At 46.0% G+C, this 25,660-nt stretch overlaps 1 protein-coding gene across 3 annotated transcripts in view; it reads left to right on the top strand.

Moving 5' to 3' along the window:
• Window positions 1-802: 802 nt before the first annotated feature.
• Window positions 803-25,660, top strand: part of RTN1 (reticulon 1) — a 127,902-nt gene continuing 103,044 nt past the window's right edge. For all 3 annotated transcript variants that reach the window (XM_082217549.1, XM_082217548.1, XM_082217550.1), the window contains exon 1: window positions 803-1,218. In XM_082217549.1, coding sequence (XP_082073675.1) covers window positions 1,038-1,218 — 181 coding nt within the window. In that variant the 5' untranslated portion in view covers window positions 803-1,037. The remainder of the gene's footprint in view (window positions 1,219-25,660) is intronic.

The following is a 25,660-nucleotide window of genomic DNA, read 5'->3' as shown; positions in this document are numbered from 1 at the left end:
CATTATCGCTGGAGACAATGGAGGAGTGTGCCTTTGGGGGTGAAGTCAAACTGTTTGGAGGTTGCAGCACCTGCTGTGGCTGTAGAGACCAATGGCGGGAGAGACATGTTTTGTTGCAGGTGGGGCAGATGAATCCATTCGCAACTGAGATGGAAACGAGTGCCAAACTTGTGCTGTATTCCACTACAGTTCCGGAATTGGTTTTCACATCGCTTAAATATAACACAGAACTTAACAGCTGGGGGAAAGTCATGAAAATGCAAAAATCTGCCCTGTGCATGCCACCTGTAATGGAATAAACCTGCCTCTAACACGCTACTATCGCCTCAAGAGAGTGTTGTTGAACACCCAAGCAAACAACCATAAGAACCAAGAAGCGTGTGCTGGATCCGGCCAACGGCCCATTTAGCAGTCCAGCACCCTGTTTTCCCAGATGCCTCCACTGAGAAACCAGCAAGCAGGATTGGAGCCTCTCCCCAACTGTGGTTTCCAGAAACGCGCATCTAGAGGACCATTGCTGTCTCCTCCAATCCTGGGGGGCAGCGCACACACCGCCACCATAAACTGGGCGTTCCCACCTCCTTGGAACTTGCCAGTCCTCTTTTAAGGACACCCAAGTTTGGTGGCCATCACTGCCCGGATCTTGGAGGCACCCCCTTTTCCTTTGCGCGCGCGCGTGCGCCTTTTTCCCGGCCTCCTCCTTGCCTTCCTGTTCCTCCATTTTCCTCTTTGAACTCGTTGCAGGTGTTGCTCCAGGGAGTGGAAGCAGTTAAAGGGGCCAGGCAGGCAGGCAGGCTGCTCCCCCCCCCCACCTCCAGCCGCCCTGTGATATGCCAACCACAGGGTGACGCAAAGGCTGGCAGACTCCAGCTCCACAAGCCATTTGCACCTGCGTAAGAGGCGCAAGCGGAGCTCCTCGCGCTGCAGCCGCCCCGAGAGAGGCTCCCCGCGGCCGCCGCCCTTTCTCCCTCCTCCTGCCGCCGCCGCCGCCTCCTTTCCTCGCCCATCCTCCGACCCACGGAGAGAGCCCAGCCGGGATGTCTTCGCCGCCGGGTCGCCCCAGCTCCTCCGGGGAGCACTGGGTTGGCGACGGCGCCGAGGACGAGAGCGCGGCCGCCGGAGCTCCGGCGAGGCGCGGCGACGGCGAAGGCGCAGGGGCAGCGGCGTTCGGCTTCTCCAAGGAACCCCCGCCCGTTCCCATGGCGACTGCATCCACAGGTAAAAAGGAAAGGCGAGGTACCCAGAGATGCTACAAAGGGCCTTAGCCACGTTGCGGCGCGCCTCTCGCGGCAGGTGGTCCTGGCCGGATTCCTGGGGGGTTTCAAGGGCGGTGGGAAATCAAGGCCGTTGGAGATGGAAAAGGGACCAGGTTTCCTTACTAAGTTCCACAAGGCTCTTTGGGGTTCATCCTTATATGCGCTCTTTGGCCTGTTCTGTGGAGTTTACGTGCTGTGGGGCTGTGGGGGAGCATTTCAGCCGGAAATGTAATGGGTGGCGTTTGTTTGCTTAACCCCCCCCTCCAAATCCTTCATACACACACCCTCGCCTGTATGTAAATCCTCTGGCCAGGCAGAAGTCATTGCCCAGACCTTGGGGTCAGCTTGCATCATAATCTTCCCTTTAGTGTCTCTCTCTAATAAATTCCAGTGTCCACCCTTGATTAATTTTTCTGTGAGGCTCGTTGAAGAGGGCCTTTGGGACACTCTCATCTCCCTTGGGGTGGCGGCACATCTGGCTTTAAATGCTCTTCGATGCTCTTAATGTTTTCTGATGCTCTTAAATTTTAAAAAACATGTTTCCATTTCCATTTTAGTTGTACTGTTTTTGCTATTTTCTTGGACCCCTTTTGGAGGAAGAGCAAGATAGAAAACTAACAAATTGAAATAAACATTGGTTTGCTTTTACAAGTAGATGCAGCCAGTACTTTCACATTCAACAAGCTAATCCCCCACTCCCTTTTTTTTGAGGCGGGGTAGTAGGTTGGAGATAGTAGTTATTTTCAGGACTCTATCTGTGTGTGCCCACACTGTTTGTGGAACTGAAGAGGCTTCAGCTTCTGAGATAATAGTTTTGGGGGCGGGTGGAGGTTGGAAAGAAAGGATTTTTCCATCCCTTCATCTCCTGTGACTGAAGAGGTTGCCTGCTCTACTTTTAATTCCCACCTGCCAAGGAACAGATCTGGGTCCCCGTTATGCAATCTTGCAGTATTAAACTTGTGTGGAACAAGTTTGGGAGTGGGAGTGGATGGGAGAAAAGATGGGTCCCAGTTATGCAACAGGACACCCATTGCTGTCTGTAGCAGGAGCAGCTGCATTGGGGCTGGGCTGGGCTGGGCTCTCCTCCCTCTCTGATCTCCTGGGTTTCCTCCTGCACAAGCTGCCCTGTGCAGGATACTGTCCAGGGTTATTTGCAGCTTGCTGTGCTGTATGTGTGTGTCTGGTGCAGGCGCAACACATTATTTTTGAACAGTTCCCACCACCACACACACTGACTTTGCCGTGTCTGCTCTTTTGTTGTGAAATAGAACCTAAATGCCTTTGCGTCGACACGGGTAAATGTTCAGCCTTTTTACGTAGGCTTTGAACCAAAATGCAAGCTGCCAAACCAACCTGCTTTTCTGTGCGCCATGGATTCAGAATTAATAATGTTTTTGTTTTCAGAGCTTTTCACTGGTTAAAAAAGTGGCTTTGCATGGAAAAAGAAAGGCAAATGTTGAGGAATACACGGTGCATGTGTGAGTGCAAAAGGGGAAGGGTGGATTTCCCTGATGGTTATAATTTCAAGGGGGGTACACCCCCACACACACACTCCCAAGAAATCTGCTGCGTAGTCCCTTGTGTCAAGAAAGCCGAGCCAGTCTCAAGGGACAGACATTCTCAGGAACAAAGAAGAGTAGTTTTTCTAATTCAACCATCCATTTCTACTATGGTTTTTTTTTTTAAAAAAAAAATCTATTGCCTAATTTAAAAATGAGTGCATTCATCCATCTCATTCAAACTTTCTAAAAGGATTGCAGGAAATCAGTAGTTAAACAAGGCTGGGAAGGGGGCACTGGAAAGAGATTTCTTTTACATTTCTTTTGGAATCCTCTCCAAAGCTCCCCCCCTTTTTTAAAGAAAGAAAAGCAACGCCTTTACTTTTATGCTGGCTAAATCTGGATGCCTGAGAAGAAAGAGGGAGGGCTTGTGATTTTCTGATGCTTCCTTCATGCGGCTGGACTAGAGTTCAAAAGAGCTGACAAAAGCATAATGGCTTGATTGTTCATTGTGTTGGTTTCTTATTTGATAACGAGTGGGGTGGGGGGGAGGTGTTTGTGGGAAATGGGGATAGGGATGTTATTTCCCAAATGCAGCAGGACCCAGTATCATTGCATCCGAAAACACACACTCCATCTTTCCCATTTGCTTGAAAATAAGTACCACTGAAACCGGCAAGGTCTACCTTAGAATCAGGGTGTTGTCTTGTTTCACTCCCACCCCTCTCTTATTGATTCGGCAGATGGGCACTCCTGTTGCTTCCTGTCGCTGGAGGAAGTGCTTGTGTTTACCTTTCCTTTAATCCCTGAAATAAATGGCCTTTTATTCCAGCGTTTCACATGCAGCCAGTAGTATCATATTGTGAACTTTTGGTGCTTTGAAAATGGGCTGGATCTGTTGTTCACGAAGTGATCTGCTGCGTCCCTTACTCACGTGCGTGACTGAACCCCCAAGCAGTGTATGTGTACAGACACCATCCAAAACATGTTTATTGGGAAGTAAGCCCCGCAGACTTCAACAATGCTTGCTTTCCAGTTCAAGGTTGCAGCCTTAGTAAAATAGATTATTTCTCTGGGGGGGGGGTAGGGAGAGAGAGAGAATCGGCGGAGCTGACTGTCACAAGAACTTACTTTGTGTAACATAGCAGATAGAATGGACTGCGCTGCCTGTATATTTTGCATGCTTTCATTTTGGCTGTTCTGCTGATATTTAGCATTGGTATAAAGTGTGCTGTGTACATGGAATGCTTAGCATCAAAGATTCAGCCCCCTGGGGCACCTGCATGGGGGTGCATCCGAAATTGGCATTCCCTGGGATGCCGGATCTCCTTCATGCCTGCTGTAGCATCTAAGAGCACTCCCTCTGGGCATGCAATATCATCATTATTATGCGTGTGGTTCTGTGTGGTTGTTTGCTGCTTACAGAGGTCAAGGAACTCTTGTTGTGAAATTCTCACCGTTGCAATTAGGCTGCATCCAACTAAGTCATATTCAAAAGAAGACCCGTTGAAATCAGTGGACTGAAGTTAGTCATGACTTGGGTACAACTCAGCGTCAGTTGTCGATTTATATGCTGCTTGATGCCCAAGTAGACTTCTAAGTGGTCTTCAAAGTACAGTGGTACCTCGGGTTAAGAACTTAATTCATTATGGAGGTCCGTTCTTAACCTGAAACTGTTCTTAACCTGAGGTACCACTTTAGCTAATGGGGCCTCCCGCTGCCACCACCACACAATTCCTGTTATCATCCTGAAGCAAAGTTCTTAACCCAAGGTACTATTTCTGGGTTAGCGGCGTCTATAACCTGAAGCGTCTGTAACCTGAAGCGTATGTAACCCAAGGTACCACTGTAATAGATTTGTTACTCTTTAAGGCACCACAAGACTCTTCCTTGTCACGAGGCAGAACATTTTAAGGCTGCGGTTCTGGGAGTGAGTCCCATTGAATTCAGTGGGGCTTACTTCTGAGTAGGTACGTATGGGATTCCACTGTACGGTTACTTGATGGACTCTGGGGCTCTCCCTGGGGTTCTGTACCTTTTAAACCAGACAGTCTTTCAGATAGAAGACACTGTCAAATATCCTGAAAGCCCTCCAGTGCAACCTTGCAGGAAGCCAGCGACTGATACTAAATTTGCATAAATCAGCACATGCAGTTCGGTATGTGCACTGTTTCAATTTTGCCAGTGTGTGTATTTACCGAAATTCATTAGGAGTAAAATGGGTTTATGTGAGGATGGGGAGCAGCAACCACTGCAGTGTTAGACTTGCCCCCGTCCCCCCCTGCACATTTATTCTGCTTCTATCCTGAGCTCTGTGACGGGCATTGCATCGCAAACCAGAGGGAACATTTGATTTAATGCGTAGGCACTTAAATATTTCAGTCGAGAATCTGAGCTGTGAGAAGTCGGGAGAGTTCACACCTGTTCCTTCCGTATGGCCCGCTGCAAAAATGGTTAAGAGTCCATCTCATCCTAACAGCCGTCTAATTTAAACGGACAGCAAAACATCACGGCTTTTGTCTGATTCCTGGTCCCTTTCTCAGAGAGTGGCAGTTCGGCTTGCCAAAAATTATTGTTAATAATAATATAATGAAATTGTTTTTTTGTTTGGTGGGAAGGCGAAGAATAAGAAGCAGTCTGAGGCAGATCCAGTAAATTCATGAAGATTATTCACCAGCAAGAGCGATGCTGGAGCGTGTTCTCTGTGTTCATGCCACTCAGCACGCCATCTGGACCTAGGTTCTGTTATTTATTTTTATACAGGGATGGTTAAAAACAATGTTGCCATAAATATTAATGCTGTTCCCTGGAATTCATTTCCTGGCGCAAATTCGTAAGGACTTCCAGTGTCTCTGGACTGACACATCCAAGGCTTTCCACAACCTTCTTGGTTTCTGAACAGCGACAGAACTTTATTGCAACTTTCATAACAGGCAGCAAAGAACACCTTCCTGGCCTCAAAACATCAACAACTATTTTCTTATTTATATGCCCCCCATCTGAGTGGATTGGTTCAGCCACTCTGGGCGGCTGCCAGCAAAATATAAAAAACATAGTGAAACATCACACATTAAAAATTTCCCCAGACAGGTCTACTTTCAGATGTCTTCTAAAAGTCAGGTAGTTGTTTATTTCCTTGACATCTGGTGGGAGGGCGTTCCACAGGGAGGGCGCCACCACCAGTAAGGCCCTCTGCCTGGTTCCCTGATTTCACTTCTCGAGGGTAGGGAACCACCAGAAGGCTCTCAGAGGAGGACCTCAGTGCCCATCATTGCGAAATGTTGTTGTTGTTGTTGTTGTTGTTGTTGTTGTTGTTGATGATGATGATATATTTAATTTATATACTGCCCTATACCCGGAGCTCTTGGGGTGGTTCATAGAATAATTTCAAAATATAAAACCACAAAATACATAATCAAAATAAAATCAGCAACCCAATACCCCCCCCAAACCACATTTTAAATACAATCATAGAGTCATAGAATCGTAGAGTTGGAAGAGACCACAAGGGCCATCAAGTCCAACCCCCTGCCAAGCAGGAAACACCATCAGAGCACTCCTGACATATGGTTGTCAAGCCTCTGCCTAAAGACCTCCAGAGAAGGAGACTCCACCACACTCCTTGGCAGCAAATTCCACTGTCGAACAGCTCTTACTGTCAGGAAGTTCTTCCTAATGTTTAGGTGGAATCTTCTTTCTTGTAGTTTGGATCCATTGCTCCGTGTCCGCTTCTCTGGAGCAGCAGAAAACAACCTTTCTCCCTCCTCTATGTGACATCCTTTTATATATTTGAACATGGCTATCATATCACCCCTTAACCTCCTCTTCTCCAGGCTAAACATGCCCAGTTCCCTTAGCCGTTCCTCATAAGGCATCGTTTCCAGGCCTTTGACCATTTTGGTTGCCCTCCTCTGGACACGTTCCAGTTTGTCAGTGTCCTTCTTGAATTGTGGTGCCCAGAACTGGACACAGTACTCCAGGTGAGGTCTGACCAGAGCAGAATACAGTGGCACTATTACTTCCCTTGATCTAGATGCTATACTCCTATTGATGCAGCCCAGAATTGCATTGGCTTTTTTAGCTGCAGCGGTTAATTTGGTACCGTGTGACAATGAGAGTGTGGATCATATCCCATGATATGAACAAGCCTTTCCCCCCCCCCTTTTTTTGAAAGTTATCTCTTTTTATTATTTTTAATAATATTTTTATTACCGGTAAGTTTTCATTTTACAATATATAACTACTTCCTCCTTTTTCACTTTTTTGCTTCTATGAGCTAGTCGACTCCCCCCCTCCCCCGCCCGGTCTCAGGGTTACTTTAATTTTTTATTTTCTCATCGCATTCCCCTTCCTTCCTGATTACATTACGCCATTTTCAATTACGCATTTTAAAGAATATGTAAAAAGGTAGCGTTGTCATCATTACAAGTCTTCTTAAGTCAGTCCTCCTAGTGCTGTTAATTGTTTACAATTGTCCTTCAAATATTGTTTGAATTTACCTCCGCCGTTCTGGAAAGCTTGATCCCGCTGTTTTCAGATTTTCCCAGTCAGCTTTGCCAGCTCTGCATATTCTGTCATCTTCGTCTGCCGCCCTTCAATCGTTGGTAATTCCTGTTGCTTCCATTTCTGGGCTAATAAAGTCCTTGCTGCTGTAGTTGCATACCTAAATAATTTCTGGTCTCTCTTAGGCATGAGTAGGCAACCTAAGTCCCGGGGGCCAGATCCGACCCAATCGCCTTCTAAATCCGGCCTGCGGATGGTCCAGGAATCAGCATGTTTTTACATGAGTAGAATGTGTCCTTTTATTTAAAATGCATCTCTGGGTTATTTGTGGGGGCATAGGAATTTGTTCATCCCCCCCCCCATATAGTCCAGCCCCCCACAAGGTCTGAGGGACAGTGGACCAACTCCCTGCTGAAAAAGCTTGCTGACCCCTGCGAGTCTTAGGGATCAATATGAACAAGCCTTTTGACCAGTGTGCATGTCGCGCATTGCTGCTTCCTCGGGGGCAGGAACAGCACATGGTCCCACCCCCAGCTCCCAAAACAATGTGCATAATATTTTACGCTATGCTTTTTAGTGTAATGTTTTATACTATACACTTAGAGATTCTGATTATTGAGCGGTACAGTCATATCTTATGTTACGTTTGTTTCATGTTACTTTTTTCAGGTTGCGTCCCGTGGCAACCCGGAAGTACCGAAAAGGGTTACTTCTGGGTTTCGCCGCTCACGCATGCGCAGATGTGCAAAATGATGTCACGCGCATGTGCAGATACGGCGCTTCAGGTTGCGGACTTTTCATGTTGCGAACGGGCCTCCAGAACGGATCCCGTTTTCAACCAGAGGTACCACTGTACAGTGGTACCTCGCAAGACGAATGCCTCGCAAGACAAAAAACTCGCTAGACGAAAGGGTTTTTTGTTTTTTGAGCTGCTTCACAAGACGTTTTTCCCTATGGGCTTGCTTCGCAAGACGGAAACGTCTTGCAAGTTTGTTTCCTTTTTCTTAACACCGTTAATACAGTTGTGACTTGACTTCGAGGAGCAACTCATAGAACGCGGTGTGGTAGCCTTTTTTGAGGTTTTTAAAGACTTTGGTGATTTTTGAAGCTTTTCCAAAACTTTCCCGACACCGTGCTTTGCAAGACGAAAAAAATCGCAAGACGAAAAAAATCGCAAGACGACAAAACTCGCGGAACGAATTAATTTCGTCTTGCGAGGTACCACTGTATATAAATCGTGCTAAATAAATAAATAATGCCGGATACCAGTCTAGTTAACAATTTTAGCGGTTACAGTACGTTGTTTTAAGTGCTCTGGTTTTCATTGTTCTTATCTGTTGCATTTTATCTTAAGCCTCTCTTTCAGAGACTTCCCACCCATAAGGCGACTTACAGACATAAGAAATACTATTAACTAAAATAATAATTTTGACCCCTGTTGTAGGAAATCCCATGAGTCCTGCTCCTGGCTGTAGAAATACAACAAAGCTTAAAATGGCAAGGAAAGCTCAGGAACCAAGAAGACAAAAACTTTAATAAAGAATGGGAATTTTAAAAATAACTTATCTAGGAGACCACTGTTGGCAGATGAAACCATTAGCAGGATTCTAATAACACTTGTTATGTAGCAAGTACCATGGACAATATGGAGAGAGATATAATACGGATTATGAAATAATATGCAATTGAAAAGGTTGACAATAGGACCCACGGAAGGGAGGGTGGGAAGTCTCGAGATTCATAGAAATCTCTAAATGGGGATATGTATTTTGTATTGTTATAATTCTACACTTGTAAAATCAAATAAAAATTATTCCCGAAAGAAATAAAATGCTTAATTGAATAACCAGCCATTTCTTACCTGTTGCAACATGCAAAACCCGAAACGTCCGCCTCCCTCAGCTTATTGAGAAGGTTTTGCTGTGCTCAACTGTGCAACCCAGGGCATGTTTACTCAAAAGTAAGCGCCGCTGAATTCAGTGGGGCTTCTTTCCAACTTGGCATACGCAGGACCTTAGAAAGCCCAGGGCTGTCATTTTAGTGATGCTCTGGGCATGCAAACCGCTGTAGACAATCTCCATGGGGACTTAAGCTATGGCTCGTGTTCCCTCCCACCCCTGGCCCATGTAGGAAGGCTTAATTTATCATTTTACAACAATACCGTTATTATCCACAGCCCCTCCAGAGATTCCTTAATCCTGGCTCAACAGCAAGCTGCTGTGTCAGCAGCAACTCTGTAAAATTCAGTATCACAAAGGAAGGCGCTGTAGAACGTTGACTTTCTGTGCAGAAATTTCCAGGTTCGAACCCCGTCATTTCGAGGCAGCGCTGGAAAATCCTCCGGCCTGAAGCCCTAAAGACCCTCTCCCAGTTGGTGTTGGCAGTACGGAACTAGATACCGGTAATTATTTATTAAAATGGTATACCTCCCCTTTCTCTGTAGAGCTTAGGACAGTTCAAAGCATTTGGCTTATTTTTCGCTCTATAAAATGCACCAGACCACAAGACACACCTAGTTTTTGGAGGAGGAAATCAAGAAAAAAATATTCTGAATCTCAGAAGCCAGAACAGCAAGAGGGATTGCTGCGCAGTGAAAGCAGCAATCCCTCTTGCTGTTCTGGCTTCTGGGATAGCTGCGCAGCCTGCATTCGCTCCATAAGACACACACACATTCCCCCTTACTTTTTAGGAAGGGAAAAGTGAGTCTTATAGACCAAAAAATACGGTAATTATTTTTTTAAAAAAATACATTTATTTACTGTGTTTTCCACCAAGAAGCTCAAGGTGGTGTTGTACATGATTTTCTTTCTCCCCAGTTCATCCTTGGGCTAAGGGATGGTTGCTGGTCCAAGGTCACCCAATGAGCTTCATGGCTGAGTAGGGATTTGAACCCTGGTCTCCCAGGTCGTAGTCCAACATTCAGTCCATTAGGCCACACCGGCTCTCATATAAATACAAAGTAAAAGCACGAAAAACGTAATTTTATAGAAATTTATTTATGTATGCTACTACAGCAGCAAGACTGCTGCTTGCCCCAAAGTGGAAAGATGCAGAAGTCCCAGCAAAGGAAGAATGGCTACAAAAACTTACGGAACATGCAGAAATGGCAAAACTTACCGGAAGAATAAGAAATCAAGATAACAAACTTTTTATAAAACAACGTAAATAGTTTATTGGATATTTACAGGCAAATTGCAAACAGATAAAAACATTAGCAGGATTATTGTAACAACCTGCAGTTTCATAAGACTATATATTTAAAGTAGATAATTAAATGAATTTGGATATGCAGAAGTTATTAAATAATAAATTTAAGGAACTGCAGAAATAGGGGGGAAGGAAGTCAAACTTTGAAATGTTAAATTGATTGTAAAACTAATGAAATGTATAAACTTGGAAAGTATAAATAAAAGCTTTTAAAAAGACACAAAAAGACAGTGGAACCTTGGTTCTCAAACTTAATCCATTCTGGGAAGTCCGCTTGACTCGCGGAACTGTTCAAAAACCAAGGCATGGCTTCCGATTGGCTGCAGGAACTTCCTGCACTCAAGCGGAAGCCACATCCAAAAATATTCACAAACCAGAACACTCACTTCCGGGTTTTCAGCGTTCGGGAGCCGATTTGTTCAGGAGCCAAGCTGTTCGACTACCAAGGTACCACTGTACATAGTAAAATAGATGGAGTGATGGCATTCCTTGATTCCTGGGCTCCCACGAAAGGGCTTCCTATTAAACCGTAGAAATAATAGGATTATTTATCTTTTTTTGGTAACTTCATTTTGCATCATGCTGTGTGGTCTAATCTAACTTGAGCAGTGTCCAGTATTCTAGCAATGGACGGGTAGGTTTGGGTTGAATACAAGGTGAATATGAATATATCATGTTTAGGGAAGTTTTTAATCAGGCACCCCCAAACTCAGCCCTCCAGATGTTTTGGGACTACAATTCCCATCATCTCTGACCACTGGTCCTGTTAGCTAGGGATGATGGGAGTTGTAGTCCCAAAACATCTGGAGGGCCAAGTTTGGGGACGCCTGTTTTTAATGTTTGAATTTTTATCGTGTTTCTAATGTTCCGTTGAAATGTTCCACTCAGAGTGGGCGGGGTAGAAATTATTATTATTATTATTATTATTATTATTATTATTATTATTATTATTATTAATAAATAATTACTGTAGTTTTCCTTGTATAAGACTAGGTTTCCCCCCTAAAAAAATATTGTCAAAAATTGGGGGCATCTTATACACGGATACATCTCCTCCCCATTTTCTTAAATCTGAGTCTCCAAAAATAGGGGGGTGTCTTATACATGGGGGCATCTTATAGATGGAAAAATACGGTATATAGCATTGGGGGTAGTGCAGGGAGCAGGGAGAGGGAGAGAGCAATAGTGAAGAATTTCAAGTTTTGATTCCAGGGTTCGCATGAGATGCAGCAGTTACCAGGGGAGACAACAGGACGCGTTTCCAGGAGCAGCTTTTTTCATCTTTTAAAGGCTTGAAAGCAACATCTATTCCCACCCTCCACCCCACAGACTAAACATAGCCACACTGTTTGGTTTTTTGGCATACTGCTTGCTTGTTGCTGCAAATGAGTTTAGTCGTTTTCCTTTAGGGAGGGTGACACAGAAGGAAATAGGCTAGGTTTCTGCCTTCCTTACTCCACCTGCTGCTCTCCAAATCTTTGGACCACAATTCAAATCCAGTTGCAGCACAATCGCAGCAGAGAAGGAATTGCTCCCAGCCTTTGGTTTTATGTGGGGAGGGTTGCTACTCACGGCAGCAAAGGATGCACAGGCAGATGTAGGGAAACCGGCAGGCACCTTGCGAAGCTGAATTAACAATTCCCTGTTATCCAGCTCAGCAGCCCCAGTCCCCTTGTCTGCCAAGATTATCTGCCAGGATAATCTTTGCAGTGCCTCTGTGCAGGGGTGGGAGGAAAGAGACACTGTGGGGGTCAAAGCACACAGAGGAATAATTGCATCCTCAGCCTGCAGCTGTAGCCATCAAGTTTGGGAGGCGGACCTCCTGAGTTGAGGAATCGGAAGCAAAGCAGGATGGGATACATGGACCTTTTAATATTTGCACAGAATTTTAAAAGGTGCATCTTCTCCCCTCCTTTCGCCCTGACATATGTCAAGCTCCACTTGCAGAAATGCACCACTGTTAAGTACGCAGAATGCTTTTCCATCCACTTATAATATATGTGGATTGTTAGTATCTTGATAGATCTGCCGATCATCAATGAAACACTGGGGGGTGGTTTGTTTTTGTGCAACGTGAATGAACACTGTGGTCATCACCCTGTCTTTCCTTCTCTCTTTGCACTGAGTGCTCTAATGTTATATTCTCCTTTCATAGAAACTGTGGTTTGCCATTACACCTGAAATCAGTAAACTGTGGTTTGCGTGAGCTATAAAAACCTGGATTGTAGACCAGGGTCTGCTCTACATTAAGCTTTATTTTACTGCTATTATAACTTCTTACCTCTTACAACAGACATTGCACTCACCCATACTTAACGTTGCTGCTTCAACTTTCATAGAAACCATGGTTTGCCATTACATCTGACATCAACAAGCTGGTTTGTGTGAATTGCCACCCTTTCCCCAACCTTCCTCTACCCCACCTTTGACCTTGCAGTGGATCTGTGGGAAGGAAGTTTAATCCTCCAATTTATTGACTCAACGGACATATTAATGATGGCCATATTAATTGCTGTTTCTTGCATGCTGCTTCTCAGTGTGCATTTGTGCACCTGCCCAGCAGCTGACATGCTCGCCCGATAGTAGATGGCGTGTGCGCGGGGGGGGGGGGAATGAGGCATGTGGCGAGAAAAGCCATCAGAGGTGGCAGCTAATGCACAGGGGGAAGATCAGCAATGTCAGGGGACATGCAGAATGGCACTTGGAAAGATAGCCAGCTTCCTGTGCCTTTACTTGCAGTAGTGAGCTAGATGCATCGGCAGTCTGACCCAGTATAAGACAATAGGTTTCCAATGAGCTTCTCCAGATTCATGGGGGTTTTCTGTGTGTGGTTGTATTCTGCAACGTGTTGCTGATGCAAGAAATGGCGGAGTTATACTGGATTATCCACAGCCATTCTACTTTATTTGTCGTTCTGCAACGCTTCTCCAGTTTTACAGCGTCATTTCCATCTGAAGATAATAATAATAGTAATAGTAGTAGTAGTAGTAATAATAATAATAATAATAATAATAATAATAATAATAATAATAATATTTGTACCCCGCCCATCTGGCTGGGTTTCCCCAGCCACTCTGGGCGGCTTCCACAAATACCAAAAATACACTAATATGTCATACATTAAAAACTTCCCTGAACAGGGCTGCCTTAAGATGTCTTCTAAATGTCAGGTAGTTGTTTATCTCTTTGACATCTGGTGGGAGGGCGTTCCACAGGGCGTGCGCCACTACCGAGAAGGCCCTCTGCCTGGTTCCCTGTAGCTTGGCTTCTCGCAATGAGGGAACCGCCAGAAGGCCCTCGGCGCTGGATCTCAGTGTCCGGACTGAACGATGGAGAGGAACACCAAAAGTGGGACAAATCCCCTCCTCCAAACATTGGTTGCATGGAAAGTTACAGGATTTCAACAAGAAGTTCTGGGGTGTGTACCAGTTGGACACAAAGCTTGTATCCCTCCCTCTGGAGCTTGTGGCCTCTCCTGCCTTGGAGATTTTTAAGCAGAGGTTGGATGGCCATCTGTCATGGATGCTTTTGTGGAGATTCATCAGCATTGCAGGGGGTTGGACTAGATGACCCTTGGGGTCTTTTCAGCACCAGGTAAAGGACTTTCTTTTCACCCAAACCTTTTAAATAGCTCACATAGTCTGATCCTCTCAGTTTGTAAATTTGAGATTGCTGTGATTCTTGTTTACCTTGTATTTAGGTCGGGTTTCGATTTTATGGCCCGTTCTGCATTTTAATTTGTTGTTGATACCAGTTTATTATAAGCTACTCAGAGGACTTTGTGTCACGAGCTGGCGTCCGGATCTAGCTAATAAATAAATAAATAACGCAATACAATATCGCTTATGTATGCCACAGCTCAGAAAAGGGATTGCAAACTCCAACGAGCTCCCATGAGCATATCGCCCTTCTGTGCGAGATTGGATTCACCGCAGCTCATCAGACTTCTCCAGTTGCCTTAAAATGTTTTAATGGAGACTTAATGTTATCTTGTTTTGCTTTCTTCCAAGCTTGTAAAACCAAACAGCTCATGAAAATGGGAGATGCTAAGAAATAATACCCAGCGTTATCTCTCTCTCTCCCGCCCTTTCTAGAGCTAACAGCCCCATAGAAGTTATTTTCAGTATCTGCTCCAGTAAATAACTCTGCTTTATTTGATCAGGTATATTTACCCAACAGTGCTGTTCCATGTACAGTAATGAACTGACAGGCGTGTAGATAAAACATAGGTTGCCTCTGTTGCCAGCCCATTAGGCATCATACAACATCAAAGGGATAAACCATCCCTTTGCTGTTGTGGTTTAAAATGTAGCATGAATACTTAAAACTCTCCAGATAAGAACACAAGAGGATCTGCCTAATTTCAGCAGTGCAGGCGTGTCTTTCTAGCCTGAGGATAGGAAATTGTGGTTTTCCTGCAGTTGTTGTCGGACTACATATCCCATCAGGACGCGGGTGGCGCTGTGGGTTAAACCACAGAGCCTAGGACCTGCTGATCAGAAGGTCGGCGGTTCGAATCCCCGCGACGGGGTGAGCTCCTGTTGCTCGGTCCCTGCTCCTGCCAACCTAGCAGTTCGAAAGCACGTCAAAGTGCAAGTAGATAAATAGGTACCGCTCCGGCGGGAAGGTAAACGGCGTTTCCGTGCGCTGCTCTGGTTTGCCAGAAGCAGCTTAGTCATGCCGGCCACATGACCCCGTCCCTCAGCCAGTAAAGCGAGATGAGCGCCCCAACCCCAGAGTCGGTCATGACTGGACCTAATGGTCAGGGGTCCCTTTACCTTTTTACATATCCCATCAGCTCCTGCCATTGCAGCCAGTGATCAGGGATGATAGGAACTGTAGTCCATCAGTGTCTGACTGGAGGGCCACAGGTTCCTTATCTCCCATGTAGACAACACTCAGCTAGATGGATCAATGGTGTAGCGTGGTACAGTCAAACCTCGGTTCGCGAACGGCTCCATTTTTGAACGTTTCAGCTCCCGAACGCTGAAAACCCAGAAGTAAATGCTCCAGTTTTCAAACATTTTTTCGGAAGCCGAACGTCTGACGCGGCTTCCGCCTGAGTGCAGGAAGTTCTTGCAACCAATCGGAAGCTGTGCCTCGGTTGTTGAATGTTTTGGAAACCGAACGGGCTTCTGGAACAGATTACGTTCTACAACCGAGGTTTGACTGTATAAGGCAGCCGACTGTGTTTGTATGTTAAGACTTTCCTGCCCAAACCGCCTCTTCCGTACAGCTATCCAAGCTTGACAAGCCTTGTTTTAAAATGCATCACACACACACACACACACACACACCCTGTCATAAGCATGGGATTTCTCTCTGTGTGTTTTGTTTCCTGAGCAAGGTTCCTGCCATTGGTCACTCAGAGTGAATGGAGCCATTAGGTGTTTCCAACATGGCGGGTGCTTGGCGCATTAGACATGACAGAAAAGTTCCCAATAAAAAAGAAAATAAAAAAGAATGTCGCACGTTGTTTTTTGCCACTAATTTGACCTCGTTGTCAGGGCAGCGGGAGGCTATTTCAACACTGGGGCAGGGCTTTCCCCCCCCAGCTGGAACTTTCTGGAACTCAGTTCTCTCAGGTGTGCGCCATTCTAAGAGAACAAGGGAGGCGTACACTGTGAGCACCTCTTTTCCTAGAAAAATAGCACTGCATTGGGGGATGCGTGTGGGTCCAGATTAGGACTGTGTCTATACCAGTATTTCCAGAATAAGAAATGTGCCAGGCCAATGCTTTGGCCTGACTGTCCTTCGGGCTAACCTGCTGTTGTTATTTATTGAATTTGTTAGCTACTTTACCTTGCTCAGGACAACCCAAAGCAACTTGAAAGAAAGAAAGAAAGAAAGAAAGAAAGAAAGAAAGAAAGAAAGAGGCCGTTCTCTCCTCACATACTGGTAGCTATATTAAAACCAAGGTGGGGAAATTAATTCATGAAGAACATCTCACCCACTTCTAAAGCACCACACACACAGGTAGTTAAAGGCCTAGTTATAGAGGCAAGTTTTTGCCTGGCACCTGACCTACCAGGGAGTGGAAGAGCGTGAATGCCATCCTGTGATATAGATGATAGATAGATAGATAATTAATGCAGTCATAGTGTGGAAGCACTCACAATGTGCCCTCTATGTTGTGGCTCTGTACGCAGTTTCATTTATGTCCTTACAGCAGGAATAGGGAACCATTTCATCCTAGCAGCCCAGATCTTTACCTACCCTGACCCCACAGGCCAGTTTTGACCTATAAAAGTTGACCCACAGGGATTCCTTTCCGGGAACACTCTGGCAAAGCTCCGCCAAGCACAATTGAAGTCTCTGCTCCAAAACTGTGGCACCAGCTCATTGCCCAGTGACATGAGATGATTGATGGGTGAGTTTGGTGGGTTTTTTTTGGACCCCCTGGCAGAGTGCTCTGAAACCACTTACAACCATTCTTGAACTTTGGCGCCCTTCCTCTTGCGACAGAAACCGACCAACACACACGTCTGATGTTAAGCTCTGGAGGTGATATTCCTCAGCCTCGCGGACGCGATCGGCCTTCTCAGCTCTGCTGTGGGGCTCTCAGCATGGCGACAAAGTTGTTGCTCGGGAAGCAACGAAGCTCTCGTCAATCACAATTATGTGTCTGGTGTTGCAGCACGTTGCTGTGCTGGTGAGGCAGCTCCCATCTGAGCTGTGTGCGCACCACTGCATGACAAGATGCTCGCAAGATGTTGACTGCTGCGATTCAGTATTGCCATTTTCCCTTCAGCTGCCAAGAAGCGAAGGGAGGTCAAGTCCAAGGGCAACAGAATTGAGTCCAAGGTTGGCAAAGGGCAGAGCTTCTTGTTCCAAATCACATTTAGGAAACTGCAACTAATCCAGAATGCTGCACTTATACTGTTGACTGGGAGTGGCCACTGGGACCATGTTACACCAGTCCTAAAGGATCTTCACTGGCTCCCAGTACATTTCCGAGGACAATTCAGAATGTTGGTGCTGACCTTTAAAGCCCTAAATGGCCTCGGCTTCTCTACTCCCATCATTTAGCCCGGATACTGAGGTCCAGACCCAAGGGCCTTCTGGCGGTTCCCTCACTGCAAGAAGTGAGGTTACAGGGAACCAGGCAGAGAGCCTTCTCAGTAATGGCACCCTCTCTGTAGAATGCCCTCCCATCAGATGTCAATCAGATAAAGAACTACAGTGGTACCTCGGGTTACATACACTTCAGGTTACATACGCTTCAGGTTACCAACTCCGCTAACCCAGAAATAGTGCTTCAGGTTAAGAACTTTGCTTCAGGATGAGAACAGAAATCGTGCTCCGGCAGCGCGGCGGCAGTGGGAGGCCCCATTAGCTAAAGTGGTGCTTCAGGTTAAGAACAATTTCAGGTTAAGTACGGACCTCTGGAACGAATTAAGTACTTAACCTGAGGTACCACTGTACACAACTTCTAGAAGACATCTGAAGGCAGCGGCTGTATCGGGAAGTTTTTAATGTTTGACGTTTTATGATATTTTTTATATTCTGCTGGAAGCCACCCATAGTGACTGGGGAAACCCCAGCCAGATGAGTGGGATATAAATAATAAAATTATTACTATTTAATAGTTATTATTATTATTTATTCTTATTAAGAGGGAAGGGGGGTTATTGGGTTGTTCTTGTTTTTATTTTTATTATGTGTTGCGTGTTTTCATATTGTGATTTTATGTTGAGAACTGACCTGAGACCTGCGGGTAAAGGGCAGTGGGTACAAATTTTAATCATCATCACCATTGTCATCATAAGTTGCCGCCAGCAATGGCCGCCATGTGTCACGTTGCTCCATTCCCTCCAGATGTTGGATTTCAGCTCCAATCATCTCTGACCATTGGTCTTGCTGGCTGGGGCTGATGGGACGACGTCTGGAAGACACCAGCGCTCTCCTCAGCCGAGCAGTTTAAAGACGTGGCAGGAGGAACAAGAGCTTGTTTCTCTCTCTTTGCTGGTATGAGGGACCAACCGCGGTGGCGGTTTCATTCAGTGGTATGGTTATGGTATATTGCTGGTGAAACCACCATGACTCCTCTGAGTCCCTTTGCCTCCATCACCTGGTTGCAGCTTGTTTCTCCCTCGGCAAGTTGAGCGCTGCAGGGACTCAGGAGCAGCGAAGGTTTCACTAGCGATATACCGCTGAGTGAAACCGCCATCGCGGTCACCATCGCTCCTCATACCGGCCCTGGGCTATATATCAATATATCACCCAGGCCTATCAGGGAGGATGGGAGTTGTAGTCTAGTAAGATCTGGAGGCCACAATATTGGGAAAGAGCAGTCAGGGATTGGGGAAGAGGCTATGTAGATGTCGTAGGTAAATAAAATGAGAGTTTGTCACTTATCCAGAATTCTTCAGGAAATATTTTTAAAATTAGTTAGCCTGTTAATTAATGTATTTGTTTCAACCAGAGATAATTGTCACAAAAGGATCATTGCAAATCAAGCAAAGGATTAAAAACACGCACAAATTAATCTTAATGTTAATAAAAAACATTAATAACATTAATGTTAATAAAAAACAAAACACTTTCCTGACCGCTTATACCAGGTGCAATATGGGCAGTGCTATTTTTCCTAAAAAAAATTTTTTGCAGAAGCCACTGCCATGGCATCAGTAACCGATTTTTCCCACATCAGCCCAGATCCTTGGAAAGTCTGTAAGCCCCAGTAGGCTATTACGAAACTCTCTCCCCTGTGGTCCCTCAACATAGCCAGCTGTTTTCATACTAATCAGCTTTAAGATGCTAAACAGTTGGGGTGAGATAATGTGGAATGGTGGGGAAGGGTCTGTTACGTTGGGCTTATAAATCCTATCATGGACAATCAGGGTAAATAAAACTGATACTCCATTGCTCTCTGGCGGAATATATTTGCTATCCAGAATTAGCTAGGGAGGTAGATAGATAGATTGATAGGTTTATGTATATGGGAGCCGTATCTATATCTATATCATCTATATCTGTATCTGGACATTGTTGTTTTTGTCCTTAATAGGTCCTTGGAAGCATTTCCCCCTTGCTAATCCTATTGATTTACTCTTCACTAAATATAATCTGCAGCCTTGTTTATTTGCTCAAAATAGAATTCTTCTGAGCATCAGTGTCCCCCGAGGAATGCAGAACGAAAGTGGGGAGGAGGGAGAGTCCATATTAATCATAAATAAAACATAAAACAATGTTTAGCATTGTAATAGGGAAATCACATAAATGTTTAAGGAGGATGTTTGCAGGATCCTTGGCAATGGAATACTGACTAGTATAAATAAAATGGAATGGAATACTGACTAGTATAAATAAAAATAAAAATTTCAGTGTTACGTTTCACAATGGGGTGTTCTCTCCTCTAACGCCCCTCTCCAAAATGCCAGAGCACCCTTGCTTCGGAGTAGTCTGGTGGGCCTTTTGTTCTCAGAGCTTGTATCATTGCAGGATCCTTCTATGGGCTTCTCCTACCTTCTTGTGCTCTGAATCGTTCCTTCTCTTCCCCTCTTCTACTTTGGTCAGGCCACACATGAAATACTGTGTCCAGTTCTGGGCACCACAGTTTAAGAAGCATATTGACAAGCTGGAATGTGTGCAGTAGAGGGTGACCAGAATGATCAGTGGTCTGGAAACCAAGCCTGATGAGGAACGGTTGATGGAGTTGGGGGCGTTTAGCCAGGAAAAGAGAGACTGAGAGGAGATATAATAAAAAAAAATTCCTTCCAGTAGCACCTTAAAGACCAACTAAGTTAGTTCTTGGTATGAGCTTTCGTGTGCATGCACACTTCTTCAGATACACTGAAACAGAAGTTGCCAGATCCTTCTATATAGTGAGAAGGTGGGGAGGGGTATTACTCAGAAGGGTGGTGGGAATGGGAGATTGGCAGATAGCTGAGATGAGCCTGTTGACGACTCTTAACGACTGCAATAGGTCTTACAGGAAAAGGCAAGGGGTGAGAAGGTGAAAAATGGCTTAGTCATGTATAATGAGATAAGAATCCAATGTCTTTGTTCAGACCAGGTCTCTCCATGGTTTTAAGTTTGGTAATGAGTTGCAATTCAGCAGATTCTCTTTCCAGTCTATTTGTGAGAGGAGATATGATAGAGATCTTCAAATACCTTAAGAGCTGCCACCAGAAGGATGGAGCACGCTTGTTTTCTTCTGCTCTGGAGGGCAGGACTCGAACCAATGGATTCAAGTTACAAGGAAGGAGATTCAGGGAAAACTTCTTGAGCTGTTTGACAGTGCAACAGACTCCCTCGAAAGGCAGTGGACTCTCTCTCCTTCCTTGGGAGATTTTAAAGCAGAAATTGGATGGTTATCTGTTGTGGAAGCTGCAGCTGAGATTCCTGCAATGCAGGGGGTGGAATAGATGACTCTTGGTATTGTTGTAAACAAAAACTGCCCTTTTCCCCTTATGGGGTATCCAAGAGCCCATATAAAGTCCTTACATAGGTTCCCTATTGGTAGGAGAGAATAACAGAGGCCAACCAGAGAACACTGAGAAGCAGAGCAGCTAGTGAACTTGATCTTAACAGGGTCCTCTCTCACCCGCAGGAGAGAGGAGGAACGCAGAAAAATGGCATGCAAGGCCTTATAAAGACTTTTGAAATTCCCATCCTGTAGATCAAGACCACCCCCAGAAACATCATACATACATCACAGAAGGGGTGTAACCTAAGACCACCCCTCAGATACATCACACCTACATCACAGAAAAGGCGGTCTAAGACAGAAATTTGAATATTGTTTTTCTCCTGTTGTTGTTTATCTCCTGTCTGGCAGGTTACTTGATTGGATTGCCTGGGGAGCCTGGCCATTCTTTTGTAGTGATAAATACATATTTCCTGGGCCAAGTCACAGGCTCACACCCTATTCATATCTTAAATGTGTCATTAAGACAGGATTTGTGAGGAAAGAGACAATGGGGAGCTTTCCCACTTTGACCTTGCAGAGAAAACATTTGCACCTTAAAGACCAACTAAGTTAGTTCTTGGTATGAGCTTTCGTGTGCATGCACACTTCTTCAGATACACTGAAACAGAAGTTGCCAGATCCTTCTCTATAGTGAGAAGGTGGGGAGGGGTATTACTCAGAAGGGTGGTGGGAATGGGAGATTGGCAGATAGCTGAGATGAGCCTGTTGACGACTCTTCACGACTGCAATAGGTCTCACGAAAGCTCATACCAAGAACTAACTTAGTTGGTCTTTAAGGTGCTACTGGAAGGAATTTTTTTATTTTGACTATGGCAGACCAACACGGCTACCTATCTGTAACAGAAAACATTTGGTCAGTTTAGGAATCAAAATGGTTCCAGGTTGGCCTTCCTGTGCTGATCTATGTATGTGCTTGGTTGGTACGCTTGTGAACATTACCATATATCTAAGACCATAATATTCCTATCGCAGTATCCCTTCCAACTCTACAATTCTTTGATTCTCCTATGAGGGGAGTGAAGGAGTTGCACGGTTTGGAAAGGAATCAGTCCCCTTTCTCGTTTGTCCTGCCTGACTCTGCTGCCTCCCCCAGCTGAGATCCCTGTTAAATAAAAACCTAGGCTAAAAGAGCAGATTTGCTCTCCCACCAGTGCCTCCTCTGTTCCCGGTAGGATGGAGGGAAGCAGCACTGGTCAGCCCTAGCAACAGCGCTTCGCAGAGGCTATTATTATGCCCCAAACATAGGAAACCGTCTCATGCCAGCTCAGACTAATTGCTCAGCTATCCCGGTACAGTCTGCTCTGTCTGACAGCCTCTCTGCAGGGTTTGAGGCAGAGATTAATCGTTTGCATTACTCGCCACCCGAGATGTTTTAAACGGGAGGTGCCAGGGAACGAACTTTAGGACATTTCGCATGCAAAGCATGCCCTCCGCCGCCGAGCGGCTGCCTCTCCCGCCTCCTTGAGTATCTGAAAAAGCACCAGCGCTGTGTTCGAGAATGTGCAAGGGTTATTTAATTGATTAATCAGTGCATCAGTAAATAAATCCCAGAGATAAATGGTGCTTTGGAATCAGTTCCCGTAAGTTGCAGTGGCGACAGGGACAAATTCGTGGAGGAGTGGCTGCTAGCCATGATGGCTATCTTCTGGCCCCCACCCCCGTCAGAGGCTGAATGTCCCACTATACCGCTTGCTGGGGATCTCTTAAGTGGAGACAGTACTGTTGCATTCACAGGCATCTGGCTGGCTGCTGTGCAAATAGGACACTGGAGTAGTTGGGAACATAAGGAGAGCGAGATTTAATGCTGGCCACCAGGCAATGGCTTTCCCCACCTGCCTCGCCCCACCTTCCAGCCCTAGGAGCCTTCTGATCAGAGGTGCTGCCAGAGGCATCATGTGCACAGGCAACTCCCCGTATGCGCGGGGGTCGCGCTCCTGGCCCCTGTGCATGTCGGTGGAGAGCGCATAAGCCCCATGCACGATGCCCCATTTTTGGGCCACTTCTGGGTCTGTATCTATGACAGAGAGAGAGAGAGAGTTTGTGCACATCAAGCAGACACACTTAAAATCGTCGCTGCTTGTATGTGTCTTTGGATGAACTGAGTGGAAGATTATGAGTTATGGGGTGGAGAGAGAGAGAGAGCGCGCGCGCATGTGGTTTCAACAGTGCTTAGTTTGCTCTGGGTTGCTGGTTTGTTAATGTTGCTACTACCATTTTGTGGATTATGAGTGCTGTAGTTTCCTGTGAATCTTATCACATGACTTCTGTCGTGGTTGTGCTGTTTAGCTTCTTTCTTTTCAGTCGATCTGTTAATAGCGTTTCACAGAATACCATTGTTTCGCTGATTTGCGATGGTTTTACTGATGATTTGTTAATGGTTCTACGCGATTTGTGTTGCGTTTGTGGTGTTCTATGATGTTATTGTTATTTGTTGTTTCTGAGCTGCTTTGTGAAATATTCATTCATTCAGGGAAGTTTTTAAGGTGTGACATTTTAGTGTATTTTTGGTCTCTGTGGAATTATTATTATTATTATTATTATTATTATTATTATTATTATTCATTCAAAGAACTGGATGCTACAACAGGCTAGTGGGCCTTCTAGTTCACAGTCCTGTTCTCACAGTGGCCTGTGGGAAGGCTGCAAGCAGGAGTCAGGCACAAGAGAACTCTCCCCTGTTCTGTGGGCCAAACGGGATGCATACCGGACTTCCCCACCACTGCAGTATCCCATGCTGTTCATTTCCATGTTTCTTCTGGCCCCCAGGACCAGAATTCCCCAAGAACTGGAGAGGGGAGGGAGAGCTGGGCAAGTCCTGTTCTGCTCAGGAAAAGGAAGTTAAGGGCATAAGGCAGGGGTCGGCAAAAATGTTCAGCCGCGGGCCGGTCCGCTGTCCCTCAGACCTTGTGGCGGGCCGGAGAAGCAGCGCTGGGGAGGGGGGGCTGGAAGAAGAGGTGAGGGGGGCAAGTAATCCTCCTCTCCACCCCCACCCCCAGTCGCTGCGCTTATCTTCCCAAGGGCTGCCGCCGCCGCCACTGCTTCTTCTCGTGGGTAACACACACCACAATGGCCTCATTACGTAACTCATGTTCGGAATACCACAACACATACATAACTGGCTGTAAAGTAACATAACGTTATATATAATAAAACTGTACAGTGGTGCCCCGCAAGACGAATGCCTCGCAAGACGGAAAACTCGCTAGACGAAAGGGTTTTCCGTTTTGGAGGTGCTTCGCAAAACGAATCTCCTATGGGCTTGCTTCGCAAGACGAAAATGTCTTGCGAGTTCCTGCGGGTTTTCCCCCCTCCCCCCTTTTTCTAAGCCGCTAAGCCGCTTATCAGCTGATCCGATAAACCGCTAATAGCGCTAATCCGCTAATCCATCAATGGGCTTGCTTCGCAAGACGAAAAAACCGCTGGACGAAGAGAATCACAGGACGGATTCTTTTCGTCTTGCGAGGCACCACTGTAATCTAATTGTCATATCAAGAAATTGCAAAGCACTGTTCCTGATGGCAGGAACATATCATATTACTATTAACCTTCTTTATGTTTTTTTTGTCGTAAAGTCCAAGGATAGTCAAGTCCAAAGATTGTCAAGTCCAACAATTACAACGTGGGTTTGGCAGAGGGAACTCGTCCTCTCTGCTCTCTGGCCGACAGGAGCACCAGGGCTGTGATGGCGGAGGGAAGATGAGCGGCACAAAAGGGCTGGCTCCGGTGAGCGGCTGCTTAAAATGGTGCTCAGCCAGCTCAGCCCAGCCCCCTTCCTCCTCTAGGCAGGGCGGGGAGAAGCCAGGAGGAGGGAGGGAGGAGGTGCCGCCGTGGTATGTGTGAGGGAGAAGGGGGGGAATGGAATGGCGCACAGGGGGGGGAATGGTGTAGCCCCACGCTGATCCACGGATGGTCTGCGGGCCAGATCCTGAAGGCAATTGGGCCTGATCTGGCCCGCAGACCTTAGTTTGCCGACCCCTGACATAAGGAGAGCTGGATGAGGCCAATGGCCCATCTAGTCCAGCAACCTCACAGCGGTCCTGGGGAACTCGCCGGCAGGATCCAAACGCAAGATCACTTCCAACCTCCTGCATTTTCCAGCAACTAGGATTCAGGCGGGTCCTGCCTCCACGTGGGGATGCAACGCATAGCCTCCATCAGGACTAGTAGCTTTGGATAGCTCAGTTTGCTAGAGCGTGATGCTGATAATGGCAAGGTTGCAGGTTCGATCCCTGGACAGGCGCATATTCCTTGATTGCAAGGGGTTGGCGCTCAGCATCCCTCCCAACTATGAATTGGTCTATTCTTCTTCTTAAGCCATCCAAGCTGGTGGCCATCGCTGGCTCTGGTAGGAGCCAGGAGACAACCCTACCTGTTGCTTGATCATATTTTTTATTTATTGCATCCAATGAGCTCAAGGGGTGTGTGCATGGTTCTCCCGCCTCCCCATTTAATCCCTAAAACAAACAACAACCTTGTGAAGGTAGGGTTAGGCTGAGAAGCAGCCACTGGCCTAAGGCCACCCAGTGAGCTGCTTGCCGGGGGGGGGATTCGAACCCTGGTCCCCCGACCCCTAGCCCAACACTCTAACCACTACACCACACTGGCTCTCATATATATCCAAATATGCATGCTGCTGTTTCTTCTCTAGTATCAGTGCACTGGAAGAAGCAAAGATCACCAGTGTTGAAGCAATGATTCTTCAACATCAACTTCGTTGAACTGGTCATGTTGTGCAGATGCCTGATGATCGTCTTCCAAAG

The sequence above is a fragment of the Podarcis vaucheri genome, assembly GCF_965113315.1.
Source record: "Podarcis vaucheri genome assembly, chromosome: 1".
In the NCBI taxonomy this organism is placed as follows: Eukaryota; Metazoa; Chordata; class Lepidosauria; order Squamata; family Lacertidae; genus Podarcis; species Podarcis vaucheri.
This window is presented reverse-complemented; position numbering and strand designations above follow the sequence as displayed.